At 37.3% G+C, this 24,113-nt stretch overlaps 3 protein-coding genes across 5 annotated transcripts in view; 1 reads left to right on the top strand and 2 right to left on the bottom strand.

Annotated features, from left to right (window-relative positions):
* Positions 1–333: 333 nt before the first annotated feature.
* On the top strand, positions 334–9,495 carry LOC121418688. The gene is made up of 6 exons (XM_041612675.1): positions 334–566; positions 4,694–4,971; positions 5,310–5,494; positions 5,717–6,025; positions 7,086–7,203; positions 8,991–9,495. The coding sequence occupies exons 2-6, from the start codon at positions 4,732–4,734 to the stop codon at positions 9,198–9,200; spliced, it is 1,062 nt and encodes a 353-aa protein (XP_041468609.1). The 5' UTR covers positions 334–566; positions 4,694–4,731; the 3' UTR covers positions 9,201–9,495.
* Positions 9,496–9,740: 245 nt separating this feature from the next.
* On the bottom strand, positions 9,741–14,865 carry LOC121418687 (alpha-(1,3)-fucosyltransferase 7-like). Its single transcript, XM_041612674.1, has 2 exons — positions 14,588–14,865; positions 9,741–13,154 (listed from the first exon to the last, which is right to left on the bottom strand). The coding sequence occupies exons 1-2, from the start codon at positions 14,648–14,650 to the stop codon at positions 11,784–11,786; spliced, it is 1,434 nt and encodes a 477-aa protein (XP_041468608.1). The 5' UTR covers positions 14,651–14,865; the 3' UTR covers positions 9,741–11,783.
* Positions 14,866–21,764: 6,899 nt separating this feature from the next.
* The window catches only part of LOC121418686 (zinc finger protein 106-like), a 35,404-nt gene continuing 33,055 nt past the window's right edge, over positions 21,765–24,113 (bottom strand). For all 3 annotated transcript variants that reach the window (XM_041612671.1, XM_041612673.1, XM_041612672.1), the window contains exons 20-21: positions 23,862–24,002; positions 21,765–22,999 (exon numbers count right to left, since the gene is read on the bottom strand). In XM_041612671.1, the coding sequence (XP_041468605.1) occupies positions 22,943–22,999; positions 23,862–24,002 (198 nt within the window). In that variant the 3' untranslated portion in view covers positions 21,765–22,942. The remainder of the gene's footprint in view (positions 23,000–23,861; positions 24,003–24,113) is intronic.

Raw genomic sequence — 24,113 nt, 5'->3', positions numbered from 1 at the left:
AACTCATAATAAATTAAGGATAGGCCTTTTTGAGAATTTCCATAAAATTTAAGTGTTTATTTTATTCTTAAAAGTGAAAGCACTTTTTTCTTAAGAAGCAAAAGTACCCTTTTCGTTGTGCTCCCTATTACATATTCCTTAAACTGTTGTTATGGCGTTCATAAATTTCTTACCGTTTGCACAATACTGAGGCCTCCATACACCATTCACCATAATGGGAGGTACACCAACAATTCCCCAATCGATAATCTGATCTATGAATAAGAAGAGAGGTAGAATACAGGAAAACTTTAAATAACAAATGGACTTATATTGATTAGAGTTCGTCCGTCCCTTCTTAGAATATCTTTGTACAGTCAATAATGTTTTCGGGTGATTTCAATTATAATCACGTAGTTTGTAGTCCCGATTCGCTTCTGACAAGGTGCTTTTTATCAGATGAATCGCATTCAATCTTCCTTAAAATTGTATAATTTTTAAGGGAATTGAGGAAGATTTCACAGGAAGACGACAAGATGACTTGAACAGTTTTGATGAGCAGTGAGATCTAGTCTGGCATATATTACGTGAGTACATTCAGTTTGCAACCCCTTGATAATGTTCGTAAAGAAGTATATTATTATGGATGACTTTCCAATATTTATTTTTGTGGGCGAGGGGAGGGGGTTCAAATAATTCGAATCAAGCAAATCCAAGTCTTCCCTCTAGCTCTCACATCCTTATTAGTTAGACATAATAAATGATTTTCTCAACATTTTCCAAATGAACAAAATATTCCATTGGGATTCCCCGTCATATAAAATCTAATTTCACATCCGTCTGACGACTTGTCTGGTATTTTGCCATTCGTACAATAAACAATTGTCAGTGCCATGATAGGCAACCATGTAAATTACTATCTAATTAACCTACTATTATAGATAGATCACTCAAATAGCAAACGGCCATGAAAACAAATTAACTTCCTATATCAATAAAAGGAACAACCTATAGGCACAATTCACATATAATTATGTTTGGACGATCCCATGGGGTAACTATTGTTGACGCAATGGGTACGAGAAAATTAAATGACATTTTCATTTATGCCATATACGTTGAGTTCTTTAGAATCGTCGTGTCAAAATTGATGAAAATAATAGAGGTTTTAAAGAGGTTGCAAATTAAAGAACCCAGGGAAGATGATGGAGAGGAAAGATAAAGAAAAACTGAGGGAGAGTGTGTGTTAGAGAGATATATAAATATATATAGAGAGAGGGGGTGGGAACGGAGAGAGGGGAAGGGGGAGGAGGAGAGTCCATGAGAAGGGGATGGGAGTCAAAGACTGATTAATAAAACCGGACATAAGCCTATTTTTGTTAAGAGGGTAATATAAGAGCATCATCATAAAAATTGAATGTTTTCACCATGCTCATGAGATGAATTTTAGGAAATACTAGACCTCATCAAACATACCATTACGCATGCTTTAATATAGTTATTGTCACGATGTGTAATCGTAACTTACGATAAATTTGGGACCAAAAATGGCGCCACATCACTCTTACAATAGTTTCTCACATCGATTGATGAACGAACGACAAGACACGAACAGCAAACAGACAGATGTGAACGGGTCTGCTAAGATAACTGATGTGGTATGTCAGAAATGTCATGCGTGTCACATCAGCTTTAGATGTCAAGTTGTTGAAGGCATTCGTGCCATGTGTTCTGGTAATGAGAAATAGAATTAATTAACACAGTTCCTAGTTTATTGCCCTGTCATACCTATCTCATGAGGTGAAAATATAATTATAAAAGTACGATTATCTGTAACTGGATAATATTTTTTTAAGCAAGTGTCTGATATTGTTCCGATAATTTACCAATAATGTTATACTGAATCTAAAGTACTAAAACCCCAACTTCATAACCCGCAATGTAATTGTATTATAGCTATACCAAACTACTGTAAATATTCATTTCATCATTAGCCATCGTCGTCGTCATCATGCATCAGAATTTGATGACAATGATCATTATCAACAGCAACGGCAACATCACCAGTATCGGTATCGTCGTTGTCATCATCGTGAGGGTGCCGTGAGGGTGCCGTGGCCGAGTGGTCTAAGGCGCCTGGCTATACATGGAAAGTCCGGGGTTCGATCCCTGGCCGGGGTACCTATGCCCGTGAGCAAGGCATTTAATCTACAATGCTCTTTTATCTTGCTTTAAAATTAATGGAAATGTTATATGCATTATTGGTAACTAGTTGCGCACTTGTTTTAATAAAAAAAATAAAAAAAAAATCATCATCATTATTTCTTCATCATCATCATACTCCCATCGCTACTTATACGTTTATCTTCTTCTTCTTCTTTTTTCTATTCTGCTCCTTCCCCTTCTTCTTCTTATTTTTCTTCTTCTTTTTCTTTTTCTTCTTCTTCTTTTTCTTCTCCTCCTCCTCTTTTTTTTCTTCTTCTTATTCACCTGCTTATTTTCCTTCTTCCTTTTCGTCTTCTTTTTTTTCTTTTCCCTTTTCCACCTCTTCTGCTTAATGCCACTATCTTCTCCATTATCACCATCACGATCAATATATTCACCATCATCATAAACATTGCCGTCTTCAGCATTATCATTGTCATCTTCTTTGTCATCTTCTTCATCATCATCATCAACATCTTTATCATCATCGTCGTCGTCCTCATCATCATCATCATTGTCATAATCATCATCTTCTTCATCATCATCTTCTTCTACATCATCATCCTCATCATCCGTTCCTCCTCTTTTCCCGCCATCATCACTATAGTCATCCTAACTTACATTATATCAATATTTTTACTGCTTACTATAACAGACTTAGAAGGAATATGCTCATGATGAAGTCGTTATCATGGTATATCAGCTGAGCAATGAAGCTCTTTTCAGGCTACCGATGATAGTAGTAGTGACAATCATGATGAAACCAATAATTATCTCCCGCGTTTCAACTATGCCAGCGATTTCCCGCTCAAACATGCTGTATCATAAAGACTCGATGGGCAGGGGCGTCCGTAAATAGGCACAGTAATGGAAATCAAATCATGATTTAATGTGTGGAGTCTGTTCAGGCAAAGAATGTTCTGGCACCATTTAACGAATGCAGCTCCTGTGTGCCTGCTATAAATTTGCTTGCCGAGTTGAAGCTTAAAGTATCATGGTAGAGTCACCATGTTCCCTTAAGTGTTAAGGAGTGCTTGTGCAAATAGAAAGTAAATAAAAGAAACATGAAAAAAGGGTTGAATAGGAAAAAAGATAGAAAATCAAAGAAGAGAGAGAGAGAGAGGGAGAGGAGGTGGTGGGGTTGTAGTGAGAGTTGTAAATCTGGAAAAGAAAACATTTATCAGAGTTTTTTCGAAGTACAGGTAATGTTTGGCAACATCATAGAAAATGAATACTCACGATTTCCAGTGCCATTTGCTACATAGAATTTGAGGAATAAGTGTCTTAATTGTCGGACACCCCCCCCTCTACTATTCTTCTACAGATCAACTACTTTATACATTTAATGATACTGATTAATATTATTTCCTCCAGTGCAATGACCAGCCAAACTTCATCATAATACCTCGAACCTTGTTTGCAGTATATACATTTCTAAAAATGTTTTTAAAAATATGATTATGATTCAATCACTATCTACAGTATGTGCAACGAAAACGATTTTGATAAACATGTCTAGTTTGATATACAGTATCACGAAGATTTTATTTCCTCAGAAAACGAATCCTGGTATTGGCAATCGTTGATATAAACAGAATTAAAAGATTAATCAAGTATTTCCGATATGGGATCATATGAAATCTGCAGGGATTACTGTGTCTCTTTTCCCCCTTTTTAGTTGGTGAAATGACTCTTCTTGTATTCCATTTGGCGAGGGAGAGTTATTTTTGTTCAATTAATGTTAAATTTTTATACTCATTCTCACAAGTTCAAGTTTTGGATGTAAATTGATGGGGTATTTAATACAAAAAATCCAAGCTTAATGACCATCATGCTCGAATATCATGAGTGTATTAGTTCTCGGTGATGGATCGGTGGCGGGTCCAGGGATGGGGGGGGGGGGCAAATTTAGATATTCATCAGGCGTATATAAGAAAATAAAAGTGGGAATACTCTGCTACCGAAATATAAAAATGAAGTATGATGCTGCTTATTTTGAATTTCTCGGTGATTTGGACAAAGCTCGACCATAGAGGTGAATCCACCTCTGTGAGCTAGACCTAATGATGATGTTTGTGACAGGGAAGACGAAGACGATAACATTGGTGTTGGTGACAATGATGATGATGATGGTGATGATGATGATGATGATGATGATGATGTTGATGATGATGATGATGAAGATGATGATGATGATGATGATGATGAAGAAGATGATGGTGATGATGGTGATGATGATGATGATGATGATGATGAAGATGATGATGGTGTTGATTGTGATGATGATGAAGATGATGATGATGATGGTGATGATAATGATGAAGATGATGAAGATGATGATGGTGATGATGGTGATGATGATGATGATGATGATGATGGTGATGATGATGTGAATTAAATACGACTCCTGGTGGCGAAGGGAATACGAATGTAAGAAAGTGAAGATTAAAATCATTAATTATAACGATAACTCTTTGCAAAACAAAACTCAATATATACATTTTCACAGACTTGTATCCAGTCTTTTCCTCGAGAAACCCTCCAGCCATGGCGGCATCACAGTACGACAAGCTACGGGAGAAAAACAAGAAGTATCCCAACATCGACAACCATTACAAATACAACCGACTGGTGATGGAGGATACGTGTGCAGCTTTGTATGGCATCATCCTGCAAGATATAAGGATGGGAAAAGCTGAACTCCTCAAGGAAGCCAAGTTCATCCAGGGACGTCTGTATGAGACACTCACCTACATCCTTGAGAGACAAGGAAAGACTCTAGACCAGGTATAGGACATGTTGCTGTATTGGGAAGGAAATGACACCCAAGTATGATTACTATAAAGATAAAGAAATACGGGCATTACATAGAAAAACAGTAACCCATTTCTCAATTATCTTTTAATTTATTTCAATTTACACCCATTTTCTTTTATCATCTTTTCTTTTTATTATTTAGTGCCACTCCTGTGATCAGATTATTAGTGATAACATATAAACTTATTGGTTAAAAATGTTCAACATCACCAATTCTAATCCAGTTCGGTTATATTGATATTTGAAATCATTTCAGTCAAATACACAGTATGGAAACTTAATAAATTTTCCTCACATTTCTTGACCAGGTCATGATGGAGTTCGAACATTCGAAGATGAAGTACCTACGAAGTCGTACCATCGTTCAACCTCGTGTTGATATGGTGCTTGCCCAACAAGAACCACAGCAACAGCTCATCTCAGCAATCATGATCAGAAAACGAACAGCGGGCTACGAACCTGATGTGCGGAGTGTTCGCTCGGACATGGCTAGGTATTTTTTTATTTCTTATGTTTTGCAAAGTCTAAGGGGGAGATGGGTGGGGTGCACCGTGAGTGCCCTTCAGATTCGCTCAATATGCTGCGCAATATGTTTTTGTTTTAATGCATTTAAATCATTGATTTCTGTTGAATTGTTTGTTTCATTCTAATGATAAACCTGTAATTTGAGAGTTTTAAATTCAGTAATTTGGTTAATTGAAATATTGGGAAACAGGTTAGCCTACCTCATCCTGGAGAAGGTCTTCCGCTTCGCCTTCTACATCTGGATCGGAACGCTGGAAGAGCTCCGGCACCAAGAGATGACACACAGCCTGACCACGCTATGCGAGGCCGAGGGCGAAATCAAGAACCATCTCGTCCTCCGTAAGCACACCCTGGTCATGCCGAGGATCGGTAAACCCATCCCGTCAACGTTCATGACGACGCTCCTGGTTAATAAGATCTCTCCTGATTTCTGCGTGCGGCTCTATAGGGTGGAACCGGAGTCCTCCATGTGGGATGATAGGGAGGATGACGTCACAAGGTGATTTTTAGTTTTTTGTTTGTTTGTTATAGGTGCTTGGATAAAAGACAAGATCATAGAAGTGATACATCTTAGTGATGGTTCCAACAACTAAAAAGGCGATTCTCCGACGGAGTAATGAAATGGATAACAATTGGCCTACTTAGTATTCAACGATCATGTTAATTGTTGCCATGTCAGGCAATGTCATTCTATATTCTATTTGCATACTTACCGGCAAAACAGCACATTCCGATTCCAGTTGTTTTGTTTGTACTATTATGCGATGTCTTCTTGATCCCGGGAGGGAAACTATAGGGAAAATCAAGTCTCCATGTCAGAAATAGAGATTTAGTAGGAAAGGCCTACTCGGTCTACTTCATTTGCAAATGTTACAGAAACATTTTATTTAATGGCGAGTATCGCGATATTGTAATACCCTTACAGTATAATATAGTACATGATCTTGTAAATATCTTATATTACTATAATAGACCAGTTCGTAGTTACTTCATGGGCAATTTTGGTCAAATGACCTTTCATTTCTTTCATCATGATAGGCAGATTTCAAAGCAAGATATTACGTAAGCTTGCCTTACATAGCAGGATGAAGAAATTGAATAGACCAGGTGACTAGAATAGCACACCAATGAACACTTAATGAAGGTATTTGTTGCATTCCTACTTTGAATGCATATCTTAGCATCCCGCTTAGCATGTTGCACAATGTACTTGACAAACTGTTAAATACCAGTCGTTCGCGTGGAAGCATTGTTGTTTTTTGTGGATGTAAATGAAAACGACAATTCAAAAGAATATATGAATAATCAAGACATCAAAGTTGGTGCTTATCTCATTAGATTTTAAAGCACCATGTCACTTTAGTACAAATGACCTTCTTCTGATCATGCGTAGAATCTTTTGATCATGCGCAGGAAGGAACTACGAACTGGCTTATTGATTTTGATGATACTTCTAAAAAAAAATATTGATTTGATTTAGCCTACGCGTTTGTATGATGTAAAATCGGGTTTATCACAACATTTTTCTTCTTTTATGTTCAATATTTTCCATTTACCAGGTTACATGATTTTTATAGCAGTAATTCTCAGCTAAATACAGGCTATGGTATGTGGGGTATAAGCGGTCAGATAAGTAACGTTAGGAACCAAGTCAAGAAAGTTCGTGACTATGTCGAGGTAAGATTGCAACTTCACTTAATTAAAAAATGAATATCAAGGCACATCATGTACCCCTCGTTTGATATTTCTTAAGACAGAAAAATAGCTGAAAGCATATTGATTTCAAGAAATATAGGTAAAAACAATAATCAGATGTTTCTTTCAGCCGCCCCCTTGTGTATGCACCAAAATAGAGCAGCCTAAATAAGACTTTCTATTTCATAAAATGAAAAGAAAAAAAACCCTTTATATTTCGGATTGCTAATTAATAGTAGTCACTGCTGATTGACTGAAGCAAATTAATGTCAGTTCTCTCATCAAATATTGAGTTATCGGCAAATGTTCTGCCAGCAACAATCACGTTATGGGGTGTCTTAGCAACGAAACGCAAACATTCTTTGTTGAACAGTAGTGGTATATTGGGCTACTCTTGTTTTATGCATTTCTTTTCAAGAATACATGGGCCCGTTTCATAATGAGTTGCGACTAATGTAACTAAGCAGTTATGTTAACTACCATGGTAACAAGGCTCAGCAGCCAATCACAATCAAGGTTTCCATGGTAGTTACAATAAAGGCAACTTTATCATTGTATGTCTGGGTGAAATGGGCCCCGGTTCCCATCGAAGAAATAATTGATTTCGGGGGGGGGGGCGAAGGTGGGAAAAGGGGGTAGTAGGTGGGGAAATATTTTGAGTTAGGAACATTTAGACGGAGGTGGGAGATGCCTATAATTCTTTTAAAAAGCAAACCCCAATTCTTTAAACATCTTGTATCATGCTAAATAATTCACGCCCCTTCTTCTTCCTTTTCTTCTACTTTTTCTTCTACTTAAGTTTAAGTGATAATTTTAAACTAAATAAATAGCATAGTAATATTTTCAATAATAATTTTGGTAATTTAATGTTAGGGTTGCTTAAAAATAACGGTTTTTGAGCACAGCGTTTCAATAATTATATAATAAGAAAGAACGTGCCGTTTATTTGGCTTTTAGAATCAAATTGCTGCAAGTCAATGCATTCGATCAATAAAATACACATCACGACAAAAGAGCCAGACGATGTCATCGACGTTTATTGACATTAATGGGGCGCATTCGATATTTGAAATGGTTTCATTAATCATTATTCTTCGATAGATTAGCCATGAACTTAAGCAAGAGGCCGGGTTATATATGTTGAATATGATATCGTGACTGTTACAATTGTCATTGTCATTATTATCATAATTATAGTGATTGGTAGTAGTTGAAATGTTTTTTTTTATCATTATCATTGTTATCAGTAATAGTATATATATTTAAGTAGTAGTATAGTAGTAGTAGTAGTAGTAGTAGTAGTAGTAGTAGTAGTAGTAGTAGTAGTAGTAGTAGTAGTAGTAGTATCAGTAGTAGTAGTAGTACACTGTAAAAACTGTGGTGTTAAAACTGACGCCAATCGGTGTTAATAGAGGACCACACCCTGAGGTGTTAAAATTACACCCTAAAGATTGAACATGACACCAAAGAGTGTAAATGTAACAACCAGAGGTGTTTTAATAACACCTATAGGTGTAAAACTAACATCCCCAATTTAACACCGGTGTAAAATAACTGATGTGGTCCTCTAAGTACACCGGTTAACACCACAGTTTTTGCTGTGTGGTAGTAGTAGTAAGTAGTAGTAGTAGTAGTAGTAGTAGTAGTAGTAGTAGTAGTAGTAGTAGTAGTAGTGCTCCCCTCCTTCCCTCGGATCGACATTGCTTTGCATTCAATGCACAAATTCAATTAATGTTTTTTTTTTATTAACACCTTGTCTTACTTTATAGGCAAATCTCTTCGACCGTGCTCGAGCGATGCTGATGATGGCTCGAGTGATGTTCACCGATCTCCTGGTCGTCAAGAATCTTGAGAAGGACGACGCAGAGGAGACAGACTACCTCAAACATCTCCTGGATGAACTCAAAGTCGAAATTCAGCAGGAATTGGAAAAAAGAGAGGGGCTGTCGACATCGGAATCGGACGAGAGTGATGATTGAAGACACTGACGATTTCGATCATGATCATGGAGAAAACTGAAGAGTCAGAATGGACATTATGTAACAAAGAGGAACAGGCGTTTGTGTATGTGTGTGAAAGATAATGAGAGAGGAAACAAGACGGATGATTTAAGATAAGGTGAAAAACTACATAGACAGAGGGAAGAAGATTCTATATGGCGCTTGTTTTCATTATTAATGCCATATTTTGTACCATCAATAAAGTCAGAATAAACAGTAGATGGAATTATCTTTTAAGTAGAAATAGGTAAAGAGAGGCAGAGTGAGATAAAAAAAATGTGAGACGGGAAGAGAGAGAGAGGGAGAGAGAGAGGTGGGGGAGGTGGAGGGAGAGAGGGGGGAGAAAGAGAATACGAGGGGAAGGGGGGGGGGTCAGAGGTAGGGAAAGAAGATGGACAGATAGGGATTACCGGAGGATGAAAAATGAATATGTAATAAATAGGGAAGTGAGATGTTATTCTCGAGTATTACTGACATTAATATTTTTGTATTATTGAATAAACTGCAAGTACAATGTTCTTGCAAAAAAGTACGAGATGTTAGATATCAACGACTCTCTTCGATTCATTTCGTAAGTAACGAGATCCATTGGCAGTTGCACTTGGACTCAACCAATTTTTACCGAGTTTCATTCATTCATTCATTCATTCATTCACTCACTCACTTGTACTTTTATTCATTTATTACTTCTTCAGTTATTTATTTATCTATCTAGGATAGTCTGTTCAATGCATACTGCTTTCCAAATCATAAAGTCCTGCAACTATGCTAACTTTGTCATTGACGTAATTAATATGGAAGTCTGGATTGTGATTGGCTGCTGAACCCTGTTACCATGACAGTTTCCATAATAGAAAAATGCCATAGATGTAGTTCTTCTCTTTAAAAGGGAACAAGTTGTTAGAATAAAACTTTATTGAATGAAACTCACTGAAAGATCTTACTCATGTATTGTTCGTCATTTATGTTTATTAATAAATACAAATTAATAAAAATCAAACGCAAAAAAACACACGAAATGATACATTTTAACATTAAATGTAAATCATACTCTCAGATTTAACTCTGTTTTTTCATTTCATTCGTATCAGCATTCTACGAAAAAACTAAGATATTCCAAATTTCAAATTACAAAACCATAACCATATAAATCATAAAACGATCACTGTACCGTATACGAAATTCAAAAATACATATAAAAATATTTTATACGAAATTATAACATTAATAAGTTGTCGTTAGCATACAAGACACATAGTTGATCATTGTCATGGATTTCCATAGACAGGAAATCAAAATTATTATACAAAAACTATTTATAATGATGGAATAAAACTTATCCAGGTCGGTTACTCCATCCAAAATGTCCCCTCCCTCAGGTACATCCACACCTGCAACTTGACAAAACTAGTAAAGGGGTACTCTCAGAATAATTTGACCAACCTATCAAATTGATTAATATACGAACCTACCAATTAAGAGAATCCCCGTTTACTTCATAACGTATTTTCTCTTAACCAGCAGTTTGTAGGTTCGCATTATTATGTTAACCAACCTATTGTTTTCTTCCTGAGAGGTACATAATAAAGTTTAAATGTTCATTTTCTTCGAAATTTATCAGAAGTGAACAGAATGTCATGAAGTTTATGGGATTTCGAAGGCATTTCTTGAAAGATTTTTCCTGGAATCTTTTAACACAATATTACAGAAAGAATATAAAAAATAAAACATAGAGTCACAATTACTGACCTTAGTAAATCAAAATATCTTAAAAAATGAATTGAAAATTAATTTTAAGAAAAAGAACCAAGTTTGATCTGTTTTACTACACAAGACCAATTATAAAATGAATAGAAATATACTAAAAAATATTTATAAGAAATAAAGATAAACTCGTAAATAGCAAAAGCATGCTATCATATGACATGCGTGAAATGATGAAGGTTTTATGAGGTATGAGAATCAAATGTTATAAGCCACTGGAATATTTTATTCTGATTGGCTGAGAGAAAGGCGTGATGAAAATGGCGAATGAAATACTTTATGAAACAGTTCCCGGCATATTAATTCAGGGTTGAACGACAACAATTATAAGTTCTTTTTGGTGACTGTATACTACACAAGAAAGGCATGACAGATATTCGTATTGAAAATATAATTTCATAACTTTTTTATAAACATCTCCGTACTTTCTTATATTATTTTAAAGTATGAAACTTTCTATACAATATGCAGATTGATTAAAATTTCCCATTATGGGTATTCCAGTCAAGATTCCATTCATGGGGATGGGGTGAACCTATTGTGGTTACAGAGACTTGGTGTCATTCTCGTTTCCAGTGGACATATTGCAATATTGGTGTTAACCCACCACTTGCACTTTATAAAATCAAGCAAGCAGAATTAGAAACTTCATGCGAATGTTTCAACAGTAATTGCAGTGAATTCGTGGTAAGTCAGTAATCTTTCGTTACTCTTGAACGGACGTGTCGATTCCTTGTGCTTCTGCTGACAACTTTAACATTTCAGGAAAACGACATGATTGATCTTACCGGTTACCCATCAACCGGAGAGTTTCCATGGAGTCCAGTTGCCGATCGTTTCAAAATGTGGATTAACGTCCATTTCACTAGGAGCTGTTCTGCAATCCTTGTACCAGGTTGAGTTCCCGATGAGTTTGATCTCACTTTCTGGTCTCGGGTAAATATGAGGCAGCGTCCTACATAGAGATTCAGGACGATACGGGAAGGGTGTGATGACTTCCCCATGCCGACGCCATTCATGGTACTGTCTGTACAGAGTCTCGTTATTATCCACTTTCTTCAGATGATCCGCCACCGCCTTTATGCTCTTGAAGTCGCCGAAATGGACGAAAGAATTAGGGGGTGCAACCGGCTCATAGTCCTCCTTGACTGTCCCTAAGACCAGTGGAACAGTGCCGTATTTCAGAGATATCATCCAGAACTTTTCGGTGATGTAGTCTCTACATTCTGAATTCGGAATGGAGAGGTAGAATTTGTAGCTCGCGAAGAGTTCGTTGCAGTGGGTCGATCTTCGTGGAAGGCACTCCTTGTGCCCACATGCTCCGTAGTCGTCCAGTGAAATTTCTTTACGTAGCTTGTCAATGAACTGCATCCGAGGCCAAAAGACATCTTGACAGTTTGTAGCAACCCAAGACAAGATTCCCGTCCGGTTAGTGTAGAAGTCGTCACGTAAAAATCGAGTGTCGGTTGGGCCATCATTTGGTCTCGAAAATGGCCGATAGTAGCCAAATGGGACGTAGACGTCCGAGGCCCTGTTATATGTCATGAGCACATGGTATTTGAAAAGAGCCAGGTCCTCACTTCCCGCCCATTTCTTGACTCTGTACGGGGTTTCGGTGCTGTAAAAGATCCAGGTCTGGCCCGGCTCTGGCTTATGCTTCAAGACATTATGCAGGAGATTCTTGGTGATCCAGATCGTCGAGACCATGCCGAAGATCACAGCGTCCTTCCCAACCAGATCTTCGCGTGCTGCTCCAAGAGATAGTTTGATGTCGCATTTATACCCCCGGGAGGAACAGTTCACGTCCGACTCGTACCCATCCAGTTTGCTGGTTTCTAGAAGAGCCTTGAAATGATTCAACTCAGGGATCCACGCCATGCGTATCATATTACCGAAGATGAGAACCTTCTTTACGCACCTCGGTGTTTGCTCTGCTGTCACCTTCTGCCCATCCGAGGTCCGACGTCCTGAAACGGCAACATTGCTTGAAAGATCGCGAGGAGAGCGACCATGTCGTTCTCCCAAGTGCAGATCATCTCCTTCAGCTTGGATAATCCGCAGGGCTCTGGTTTGTGAGGAGTATTCGAAGGATGGAAGCGTCTCCACTAATCCGTTGAGTATTCCCACGCTCAGTAAACCAGCCAAGAAGAACAAGACTGTTTTTATCACCTGACCAAAGGAAATGGGAAGGAGTATTATAAAGATACATAATTGATATTTACAATTGAATGTTTTTTGCACGTTTAATAATAGACCAACATGATTATGAATGTTCCATTTTGACGGGACCTAGGACAAAGAAACAGAAATATATCTGGTTATTGCCGACAACCTGCAAAAGGTAGGTTGTCCAATTCCCACTCCCCCTCCGACGCTGTATTTCCGGGTCCAGATTCAGGAATCTAAAACCGTGCCGACATTCTCAATCTAACCTGTGAAAGATGGATGAGATGGTATATGGGAACCAGCTATAATCATAAATCAAACATTGATATTCTGTTTCAGCAAGAGTGGATCATCAGAAATATCACGCGGGGTCCTATTTTCATTCATATTCCATATTAATTTTCATTTCATGATAACGGGTGACGTGGGGGAAAAATGAACGGTAATAATAATAATAACATTCTATTTACCAAGGGTAGCCACTTCAGTTAGGAAACTGCTCTAACAGCGGGCCCTGCATAACATAACATGTTATTATTACCCTTCCCCAATCTAAATGCTGAGCGCCAAGCAAGGCAGAAGGTCCCATTTTATAAGTCTTTGGTATGACTCGGCCGAGGATCGAACCCACGACCTCCCGTTCATGAGGCGGACGCTCTACCACTGAGCCACCATGCCCGGTGGCTCAGGTATATATATATTTTTTCGAACCCAAAGGTTTTAATAACCCTACATTTGAAAACATATACCAAGGTCAATGACAGATCCAGTCATTTAAAAAAATTGAAGGGTTTTGTGACTGAATTTCGTGCAAAATTTCCTTTCATACTGGTTGCCTGTAGCCTTGTACAATGATAGAAGCTGCCAGGTAATCCTTTGATCAACTTTCACTTATCAACACACAACAGAAAACACGCTCACCCTAAATACATTAACATTATAATGAAGGTCGACATTTTTGCTCCTGTTTTCTCACCTATCGAAATTTGAAAATGGATTTTCAGAAACAGATTCGAAAGCTTCAGTTATCTTGGTTTCAACGATGTAAAAATATAACATTTAGAACGAAAAGTACACAACATCCACCACTTTGTTTTTATTTTCTTAAATACCTCAAAAAGGATTATTTCTTCAATGAGTATCAAGTAAACCTGTGTAGAGAGTGATACCTTGCCGAAGGTACTGAATTGGATTCGAAACTCGACCCTACATGATTAACACCTGTCTTAAGATCTCACATAAGATAGGATTATAACTTAAGCTGATGGGAATAAAAAAAATGAATGAGAATAAGAGTTCGTACCCAAAGATATGTTGGGACAGCTTTATGAAATACCACCTTGGAAATAAGACATTTGATTTGTCTCCGTTATGCAGGACATACATTTTTAATAGTTTCCAATCAACTGTCGATAAATATCAATATCAGTGCTTACCTTCGAATTCTTTCTCGAGACCATTTTAGACGCCTTGAACACCGTTCGAATCCAGAGCTGCATCTGTGCTCGGTGAATTATCTTATTCTGGAGATCTAACCATAGAGTATCTAACAGTTCATCGTGGACACGACGTGGGCACTACGAGATTGCCACTCTTATGCGAGAGAAGCTATGAAGATAAAGAGCAGATTGGATAGCTTGTTTCGGCAAAAGAAAAGGCGCGCCAAAGAGTGCAAGCGTTTCCAATCAACAGGTCATGACATCATTTCGATCCCATTCTTTGCATACTTCCATAATCCGGGAAAGCTACCTAATTTTCAATTCATGCATTCCAGAAAGAGGGCTTTCTATTGTCTTCTGAATTTGGATTTATTTGTAGTTGCTATGTCGGTCAAAAGACCTGAACGCAGTGAATCTGGCAGTGCCAGGGCACAGTTGACCAAACTTTGCAGTGTACTGAGTGTCGAGTTTAGAATCGCCAAGCTTTGTTATCTATTTTTATCTGAGAGGCCATTGATTGTGATGTCATTAATTTGATCGGATCCCATGGGATATTTTGGGACTGAGTTGACAATTGCCAATTGAAAGTTAATTCATTCTTCTATATTTGACATAGGGCAAGGACAGTGTATCTTGGTAAAGGTATGGGGATGATGATAAGATTAAGTAAAGGGAGTTCTCGAGTTCATTAACTTAGACATCTCTGTTTTGCAAACAACTATTTTTTCTTCTTTCTTCACTTTGTTTATTCCCATCTTTCACCATTATGGGAGACCGCAGCCACTGTTTTCATTTCGAACTATCACAATAGCCCCTTGTAAGCATAGCTTAATCACAAGAAATATTGAGTCATTAGGTATTGATTGGAGTGGTGGAAATTCTGTCAGAGTAATGAGGGGCTGTATGAAGCAATTCAATGAGTTAAATTCAGGGTACCCTATCACTTTAAGCGCCATTTCTCAAAAAGGTTCTCTAACTTTTCAAAGCGGATTAACTATACTTATATTTTTGTGGCAGTTTTGGCCTATTCTTTTTCGACCGATATTTGGTTTGGTATGAAATACGATATTCATTACCTCATGAAACTTTACATTTGCTTTTATGACCCATGCATATTAGATTGCAAGTGAGCGAAGCGAGGGAGAAAATTTTCCGTAGATTTGATATTGTTGGTGTCAAAAGACACATTTTAGATATGACAAACGGAAAAGGCTACTTCGAACTTTATGTAATATGATAAATATCAACTACACAATTTACAGTTTTTTAAGTTGGAGGTAAGGTAGATGGAGGAGGCAGAAATGACTGGGAGGTGGTGGAAGAATAAGAGCATAGATTTGAGGCGATGAATCACAATGTAAAGGCAGAGATGGTGAAAAGAGAGGAGGAAGAGGAGGTGGAGGCAGGGGTTAAGATGAAGACAGAAGATGAGAAGCCGACGTCAGATGAGAGGATAAGGGCAGAAGCCAAGGGGGAAGCAGAAGAGGAAAACTGACGACTGAGGACGGGGGTGAGAACAGATGAATATAATATCAAGCTGTAGAGAGAAGTTGAAAGCAGGCAGATTGATGTCAAGGAGCCATTGAGGGCGGGGTTGAGGACACATGATGAGATGGTGGAGGCAGGGGAGAAGACAGAGAAGTGGACGTTGGAGGCACATGAGAGGGTGGAAGCAGAAAGGGAGAAGGCGGAGCAGACAAGAAGTGGAGGCAGAGGTTAAGCTGGTGGAAACAGATGATATTGTGGAAGCGAGGTGGAAGCAGCTAGAAAAAGGTGGAGGTAGACTAAAAGATGGTAGAAGCAGAGAAGATGATGACTTGGAAACAGAGGAGCAGATAGTGGAGGCAGATAATGATAAAATGGAGGGACTGAAGGCAGAGAAGCTGAAGACACATGAGGAGGAGATGGGGGAAGCAGACTAGGTGTAGGCAGGGGAGATATCGGGGACAGAGTAAATGAAGAAGGGAGGAGGCTTAGGAGCAAGTAGAAGCAGAAGATGATTGGGTAGAGGCTGAGGAGATTGTGGGTGCAGAGGAGGAAACGGGAGAAAAGGGGGTCAGAGAAGGTGGATGCGGAAGTTGAGATGATGGAAGCAGGGAATGCGGAGACAGAGGGTGAAATGTGGAGTTTGCAGAGATGAATGCAGAGGAGAAGAATGTGAATGCACAGGAGGAAGATAAAATATATATCAGGAAGTTGTGAATGGATAATGACTTAAAAGTGGTGGAAAATACTTTACCGTTTGGGGTAGAGGAGACGCAAGAGATGCTTTGAAGGAATTGATTAAATCGATTAAATTCTGAATGATCGTAAATAAACTGTAAGTAAACAACACGTTTTGAAAAGCACTTTGCCTTAGTCAATTAAAAGATGAAAGCTAAAAGAAAGTGATGGACCTGGGAAGCCCTAAAGGGATTTTAACCCTATCTTGGCCGGGGGGGGGGGCTCGGAGACCCACCTCAACGAATCGCGCGATATTTTCGCCGTGCGAAATTTTTTAACCGCGCCGCTCGCTGACTTTACTTTCAAGTCTTGCGGAACTTTTGAAACCAATTTTGCGTCACCCGGGTACGTGGTTCCGAAATTACGCAACATTATGTAAGTGCACGTCAGACGGAAAATTGCTCAAAAAGGTGATTTGATGTACAAAGTCAATGCAAATCGTTTTCAACCAATATTCATAAATGTATGATTATTTTTAGTTTTGCTCGTCTAAATGTATTCATTTTATGCTTTTCATGATCACAGAAGAGTCTCCAACAAATTTCATTGAAAAAACAAGGAAAAACAAAAGGTCAAACAAAGAAATACATAAGAATTTGCAAAAACAATATAATACATACGAAAATGATTTGATATTACAATTTCTTCATGTACACTTGCTAAGGACACCACAAAGAGTATCTATACCAAAAATTAGTACATTTGGAGCTTTATTTAGGGAGTTAGAGGAAAAAGTATGATTTCGCATACTAATTATGCATAAATTAGCATAATCACTTAATAGCGATTCGCATGAAATAAATTACTATACTATCTTGTAGATTATGTCCCAGGCAACCCCCCGGCCATAGGAACTCCCAAAGTACCCCAGCCTAGATAGGGTTAAAAATAGAAGAGGTGTGTAGAAAGAGAACGGAGAGAGGGAGAAAATGGAAGGTGCTAGTTAACAGAGGGGGGGGGGGGGGGGCAGATAGGGAAGTGTAAAAGGGGGAGGGAAAGGGGGTAGAAATAGAAGATTTAAAGTGAGAGGAAGGAAGAGAGATAGAGAGGGAGAGTGGAGTGAGGGAAGAAAGGAAAGAGAACAACAAGGGGAGATAGACGTAGAAGAGTAGAGAGAGAGAGGTGCAGAGAAAGGAGGGGGCAAGAAAAGGTGAGAATAAGAGCAAAGAGAGGAAGAGAAAAGAAAGGTAGTTCTCCCCAAGAAAAAATGACAAGCCCCACCCCATACAAACTAGTGGAAAAGTTATCTTACCAAATCATTGGGAATTTGCGTCAGATACCCTAACTGGGTTGAGGAGGGGCCCGAGGGGTATAACCTCTTGACCCAAATTTGCACACAATTAGTATGGCAACCCTGTCTACTTGTACCCCTGCCCCGTATCATGATTAATCTATTTGCGACAGAAAACTAGATCTAAACTAAGACAAAGGCTGGTAGACAATGAAACAAGAAAACAAAACAAAACAAATGGGCATATTTACAGATAAGTTTGGTTTAACACTATTTTACACTTTAATATATGCACTAGCCTGAATGCTCTTCAACATAATAAATCAAGGTATACTGTATAAAAAATAATGATTTAATCTGTTTCACACTCCTAAATAAGTATGTAATTTCCAACTGTTCTCTATCTTCTGAACAGTAACAATGATTGATATTCACTTTAATACTGAGGAAATATACCTTTTTTACATAACTTTTTCCTCTACCACATAACTTTCATGTGTACTGGCATATCACAAATATAGTTCAAATGATGTTGCACTGGAGCAATGCTCCTAAATAATGTTCAAATATTAACACTAGAAACTTGTCATCACAACCAATACTCAACACAGATACTACATCAGAAATGTTATTTTTAGCTCTCTTTCTACTTCCATTTCAAATAAACTTCAGAGGTATTATAGTATTGGACTGTTCATGCTAATTTGCAAGATGCAATTCTAAGAATATCTTACAAAAATATAAAAACATAAAAATATGTTGAAAAGAAAGTAGGCATAAAAGTAGAGTTGCCATTATACACAAATCATGAATACATCTTTACTAAGTGGCAAAAGCAAATGAAAATAGTACAAATCTGGAAAAGTACTTTTGTTATCCCGCCAATTTCTCAGAAAGGGATCAGAGATTCATAGTGTCCTACCAATAATTGGCTGTCTTCTCATTTTTAATCAAATTTATAATTAAACAAAACTTACTAGCCTAAATTAAATATGATTGTGCTGCAGTAGTTATCTTTTAATATAAGAGTGTCAATATCTGCACATTTTACATCAATTACACATTCAACAGTGAAGACTGTCTTGATTTTGTAAAAGCTTGATTATCTCTTTGTGCACGATGAATAATGTACACATTCTTTCGTTTTCTTGAAGCAATAAAGATTTTAAAAAGAAAAAAAAGGCACTGAAGATTTCATAAGTGAAATATCACATATTCCACATGAATGATGATTATAGAATGCACAAAAGAGTGAATTCTTGCTGTTTTGTAATGAGTGAATACAAGCCGAATTCATAATCCTGGTTTAGAAGCCATAATGCTCGTCTCAATAAAGTCAAATTAAAATCACAAGTGGCCCTATCCTCTTCCCCACTCAGATGGTCATCTGTACCACATACACATTCCCCCCTTTTTTTTGGGAGGTGGGGGGGGGGGGCAACTGGCCAATCTGGGGAGAGAATCCTCTGAATCATTGCAATAGGGTTTCAACATTTTCCCCTGAAATCTTTTCAATAATGGGTAGTTTACAATTCCACGAGCACTTCTGGATTTGAGGGGATAATTTGCTAGATATACTTCCAGATACAGAGGGTTCATTAGGGGTAATATGATTTTTTAGAGTGTCAAAAACCTAACCCATATCTATCCTTAAAGGGGTATCTCTAAAAATCTGAAACAAGCATGTGGATCCACTAATGTAACTTTACAATTATTTTCCATTCCTTTCACAATAACAGGGTCAGCAAATTAAACTCCAATCACAAAAGCTGCAGAAACAATATCTTTACTCCACAACCAGTTAGTTGTCTCCAGTGATCTATATTTATTACAGTTATTTTCAGAACTCTGGACTGAGCAAACAATAACCCTTTTCCCATATAAGCTGTCAATATTATATATAGATTTTTTTTGTGTTATTGCATGTATGATTTTAAAATTGGTAATTTAGTGTAAGGGGGGAGCTGGGGGCCGTTTCATAAAGCTGTTCGTAAGTTAAGAGCAACTTTAAGAACGACTGGTGAATCTTTCTTACGTGCTTAACCATCGCCAATGAATATACCTTTACCGCAAGAAAGGATCACCAGTCGTTCTTAACTTACGAACAGCTTTATGAAACACCCACCTGCACTGTGCTTCAAATTGTCACTGGGTTCAGAGAAATAAAAAAAAAATAGTAACTGATAGTTAAACAATGAGTGGCAATCCCAGAACTGTCCTTATTTTCAAGTTGAGTGTTGTGACAGGTGTTTATTTTGTTCTAACATCAATACTTGCATTGGACACTGCACTTCAATTTAACTAAAAACTGAGAGATTGCCTTCTCTGTATTCCACAAGGTCCATTTAATAATGTCATATCTGATGAACAGCGGAGATGATATATAACTTCATAACCAAATTTGACCAGTTCATGAAACATGTATTTCTGCAAGAATACACCAGAAGAATATATACATACGAGGCTCCCTTTAAAAAAAAATTGTTTATCGTGAAAGCATGCATAAAGTTTGACATATCAAAGCTGTGAGCAACAGAATTGGTAGTTTTCCTTATATAATATAGGAGCAATTTGAGTGCCTAAACTTTTTTAATTGATCCTCTATTTCTTTTAAAAATGGTAGTAATCAGAAGAAAAAAATAAGTATGGGTTTTGCACTCAATTCAAGTGCACATTGATTTGCATCAAATTAGAGTAGCTCCCTCCCCCACTATTTCCCCAACACTCTTTAAAAACCATTGTTTTCATCCAATTCAAGTTTGAATCAAAAGTGCAGTTTCTCATAATTTACTAAAAAAAATAAACTTCTAAGACAAATCGACTAACTGAAAGTGGGATTACATTTCAGCAAACCACACCAAATCTTCATACTTGTAAATGGTACACTGACTATTATCAACAGTTATGTAGCTTTTCTGCTAGTAGGGGAGAGTGGATTAAATAAGGCCATGGGGTAAATAAATAAGGTCACCTGTTAGTTTTTAGCTCACTGCTCAAGAATGGTAGGGTCAAATGGATTACTGTTTATTGTAGTATTTGAGACAGATCCCTGTCGCAGATTCTGAGCATAGAGAACGTCTCACAGCCCAGTGCACATGGCCAGGAGGAGCAAAATACCAGCGCACCTCAAAATCAAAATTTTGAAAGTAGCATTGCCACTTCAGAGAGGCAAGTACTGTACCCACCCAGTAATGTGTATTAACTTTTATCTTAGTTTACTTGTGTAAGGAAATATTGTGCATGCCAGAACTGTAGTAAATTTCACCACTTGCCCCCCCCCCTTTTTTCTGACTGGTTGCCTATGAACTCAACATGTCCGATGGGGCAAATGAGACCACCCGGAATAATACATGATTAAAACTCTATGGTTACATCTGTAAAAACTTTAAAATGCAATGTAGACATCACCACACTTGATTATATATAATGTATGTGTCCACTACCGATAAAACACATAGATATACAATAATATAACTGACAGTAGAAAACACAATCTGAGAATTTTCCCCAAAAAATATTAGATATGATTAATAAATTAATCCTAAAATGGGGGTGCTTTGGTGAATAGCTAAATGCTAATGATTGTTACTAGTAAATGTTAAGTGATTGTATCAAACCAACTGAACTGTTTTTACTTCAAATACAGCACTGTAAAATAGGTTTTAATCAGGCGGCCTCATTTGCTCCATCGAAAATAAGGCCACCTGACAAATATATTTGTGGCTCATAAATATGCAAATTAAGCTGATTAGTTCCAACGTTTCTAATGGGTAATGTCGGTCTAATCTAGATCTAATAATAGACATGTAATCACGTTTCTACTGCTTTATAGATATAACTGGAATTATAAAAAAGGTGGAGTTACTTTCCCCACTCTCCCCTTTATATAATAGCTTGAGGAATCTTTCAAGACAAACCTCATACATTACATTCTTTGTCTCTTGTTTTTCACACTAGCATGCCAAATGCTGGTGCAATATATTCCAGAAGTATCAAGGTACACCAGATGAATTAATGTGAATGGCCAGCTGATATTGGTTGCTATGCTGCACATCATAATGAAGAGCCTTTGAGGAATGACTGTGATCTAATTCACTTATTGGAACAAAGATTCTTTTGTCTCATGACTTACTTCATTTGGCAACGATGACTTTCACATGACAACTCTCGGTAATACCTGATTTTCACTTGACCAATCTTGGAATCTAAAATTGCTAATTGACGTCCCATTAGTGTCCTCAAGAATAAATGCCTTTCATATGACTTTTCTCTATAATAATTGTCAAATGACTGTCCCATATCTTTCCTAAAAAACCAATAAGTCACATGGCTAACTGTCCTCAGGGACCTAGGAATGTCACATTGATAGTCCTCAGCAATCAATGTATGTCATATGACAGTATTTTGGAATTGACATGTCACATGACCTTTTCCAGAATCAATGTCAGTCACATGACTGTCTTCGGGAATCTACATGTCACACGACTTTCCCTAGCAATCACATGACTGTCCTCAGGTATGAACAGATGTTACATTTTTTCCCCTTAGTAATCACATAACTGTCCTTGAGAATCAGTGTATGTCACATGACTGTCTTGAGGAATCAACAAATGTCACATGACTATCTTTAGGAATCAACAAATGTCACATGACTGTCTTGAGGAATCAACAAATGTCACATGACTATCTTCGGGAATCAACAAATGTCACATGACTATCTTCGGGAATCAACAAATATCACATGACTGTATTGAGGAATCAACAAATGCCACACGACTGTCTTCGGGAACCAATGAATGTCACACAACTGTCCTAAGCTATCGAGGCCTATCATATGACTACTCCTGGATCTCCGATGATGATTTCATGACTGTCAAAGGTAGTCCTCCAGGATAAATCTACGTTCCACCCTTTTTAAGGTCCTTCAGGTGGGAAAACACATGCTGTTCAATGGCCTGCAATGGTAAAGACCAAAACAAATTGTACATTTATCTTTCAAAAAACATGGTACTGTCAACTTAACAGTGATATAAGTATACAATGGTTCATAACATTTTGGTTATGTTTTTATCAATAACGTATTATATAATAGTGTGTAATACACATATGTCTTCAGTTATTTTTGTTTTGTAGTTCATGAAGAAATACTTGTATAGAAAACACAGATTAACTGAAAGGCCAATTTCACTGGAGAAAAGGTTGTTTTGAAAGAATAAAGAATAATGAATATACCGGTACAGCAAAAATTTTATGATGCACAGGACAGTAACAGAAGTTTTGAATATTCAATTATTTTCACACACAAATATGAATGCATAATACATGCAATAAAGAAATAAGAGAGTCAATTATGTCAATCACTTTTATAGATTCCATAGATCAAAGCATTTTTACATTACTGGAAACAAACATTTTCGATATTATAAATTTCATAATTATCTGGAATATCTATTCTAACACTTTGATTATCACTGTTTTTATTAACTTCTGAAAAAAACAATGAATTACAATTTTACATGATATTACAGCATATACAAAATGTTCAATCTGTATCAATCAAACAAGTCTGTACAATTTATCATAGGTTTCTCTTAAAAAACACATATAATTTGAAGTAAAGTTGAGAAGTTCAGGATCCTCCAAAAAGAAAATTGACACTCTTTAAAGTTTAAAAACTCTGACGCTTCATTATCAATGAATTAAAAAAAAATACAGTCCCTTTATCAATTCTTTCTCTGGGGTTCTAAAGTGACACATTCTAAAGAGACAAATCAAAATACAGGTTTTAAAGAGACAAAACATATTATTTTTGTTTACCTTGATAGTGGTATTATTATGTGGGTAATTCTTGAGACAAGACTTCCAGAGGCATTGCCGAGCTGATCGCCGTATGTGGATAAACTGAAGATGGGTCTTGAGGGCGTCCAGACGCAAGAAACGACTTATACAATGACTCCACTGATGGAAATAAATATCAAGTGTATTCTGAAGTTAATATATTGAAATATATTAAAGTAGGGTCATCCAGATGCAGAAAACAACTGATGTGGTGACTCCAGCTAACAGGAA

This window comes from Lytechinus variegatus, chromosome 7 (genome assembly GCF_018143015.1).
Source record: "Lytechinus variegatus isolate NC3 chromosome 7, Lvar_3.0, whole genome shotgun sequence".
Lineage (NCBI taxonomy): Eukaryota > Metazoa > Echinodermata > Echinoidea > Temnopleuroida > Toxopneustidae > Lytechinus > Lytechinus variegatus.
Note: the sequence above shows the minus strand (reverse complement) of the source record. Positions and strands in the feature narration are given on the sequence as shown.

Coding starts and splice junctions, on each gene's coding strand:
- LOC121418688 (XM_041612675.1), top strand. CDS start 4,732: ATGGCGGCATCACAGTACGACAAGCTACGGGAGAAAAACAAGAAGTAT. Junction 5,495..5,716: donor GTTCGCTCGGACATGGCTAG/GTATTTTTTTAT, acceptor ATTGGGAAACAG/GTTAGCCTACCTCATCCTGG. Junction 7,204..8,990: donor AAGTTCGTGACTATGTCGAG/GTAAGATTGCAA, acceptor CTTACTTTATAG/GCAAATCTCTTCGACCGTGC.
- LOC121418687 (XM_041612674.1), bottom strand. CDS start 14,650: ATGCAGCTCTGGATTCGAACGGTGTTCAAGGCGTCTAAAATGGTCTCG. Junction 13,155..14,587: donor TCTCGAGAAAGAATTCGAAG/GTAAGCACTGAT, acceptor TCCTTTGGTCAG/GTGATAAAAACAGTCTTGTT.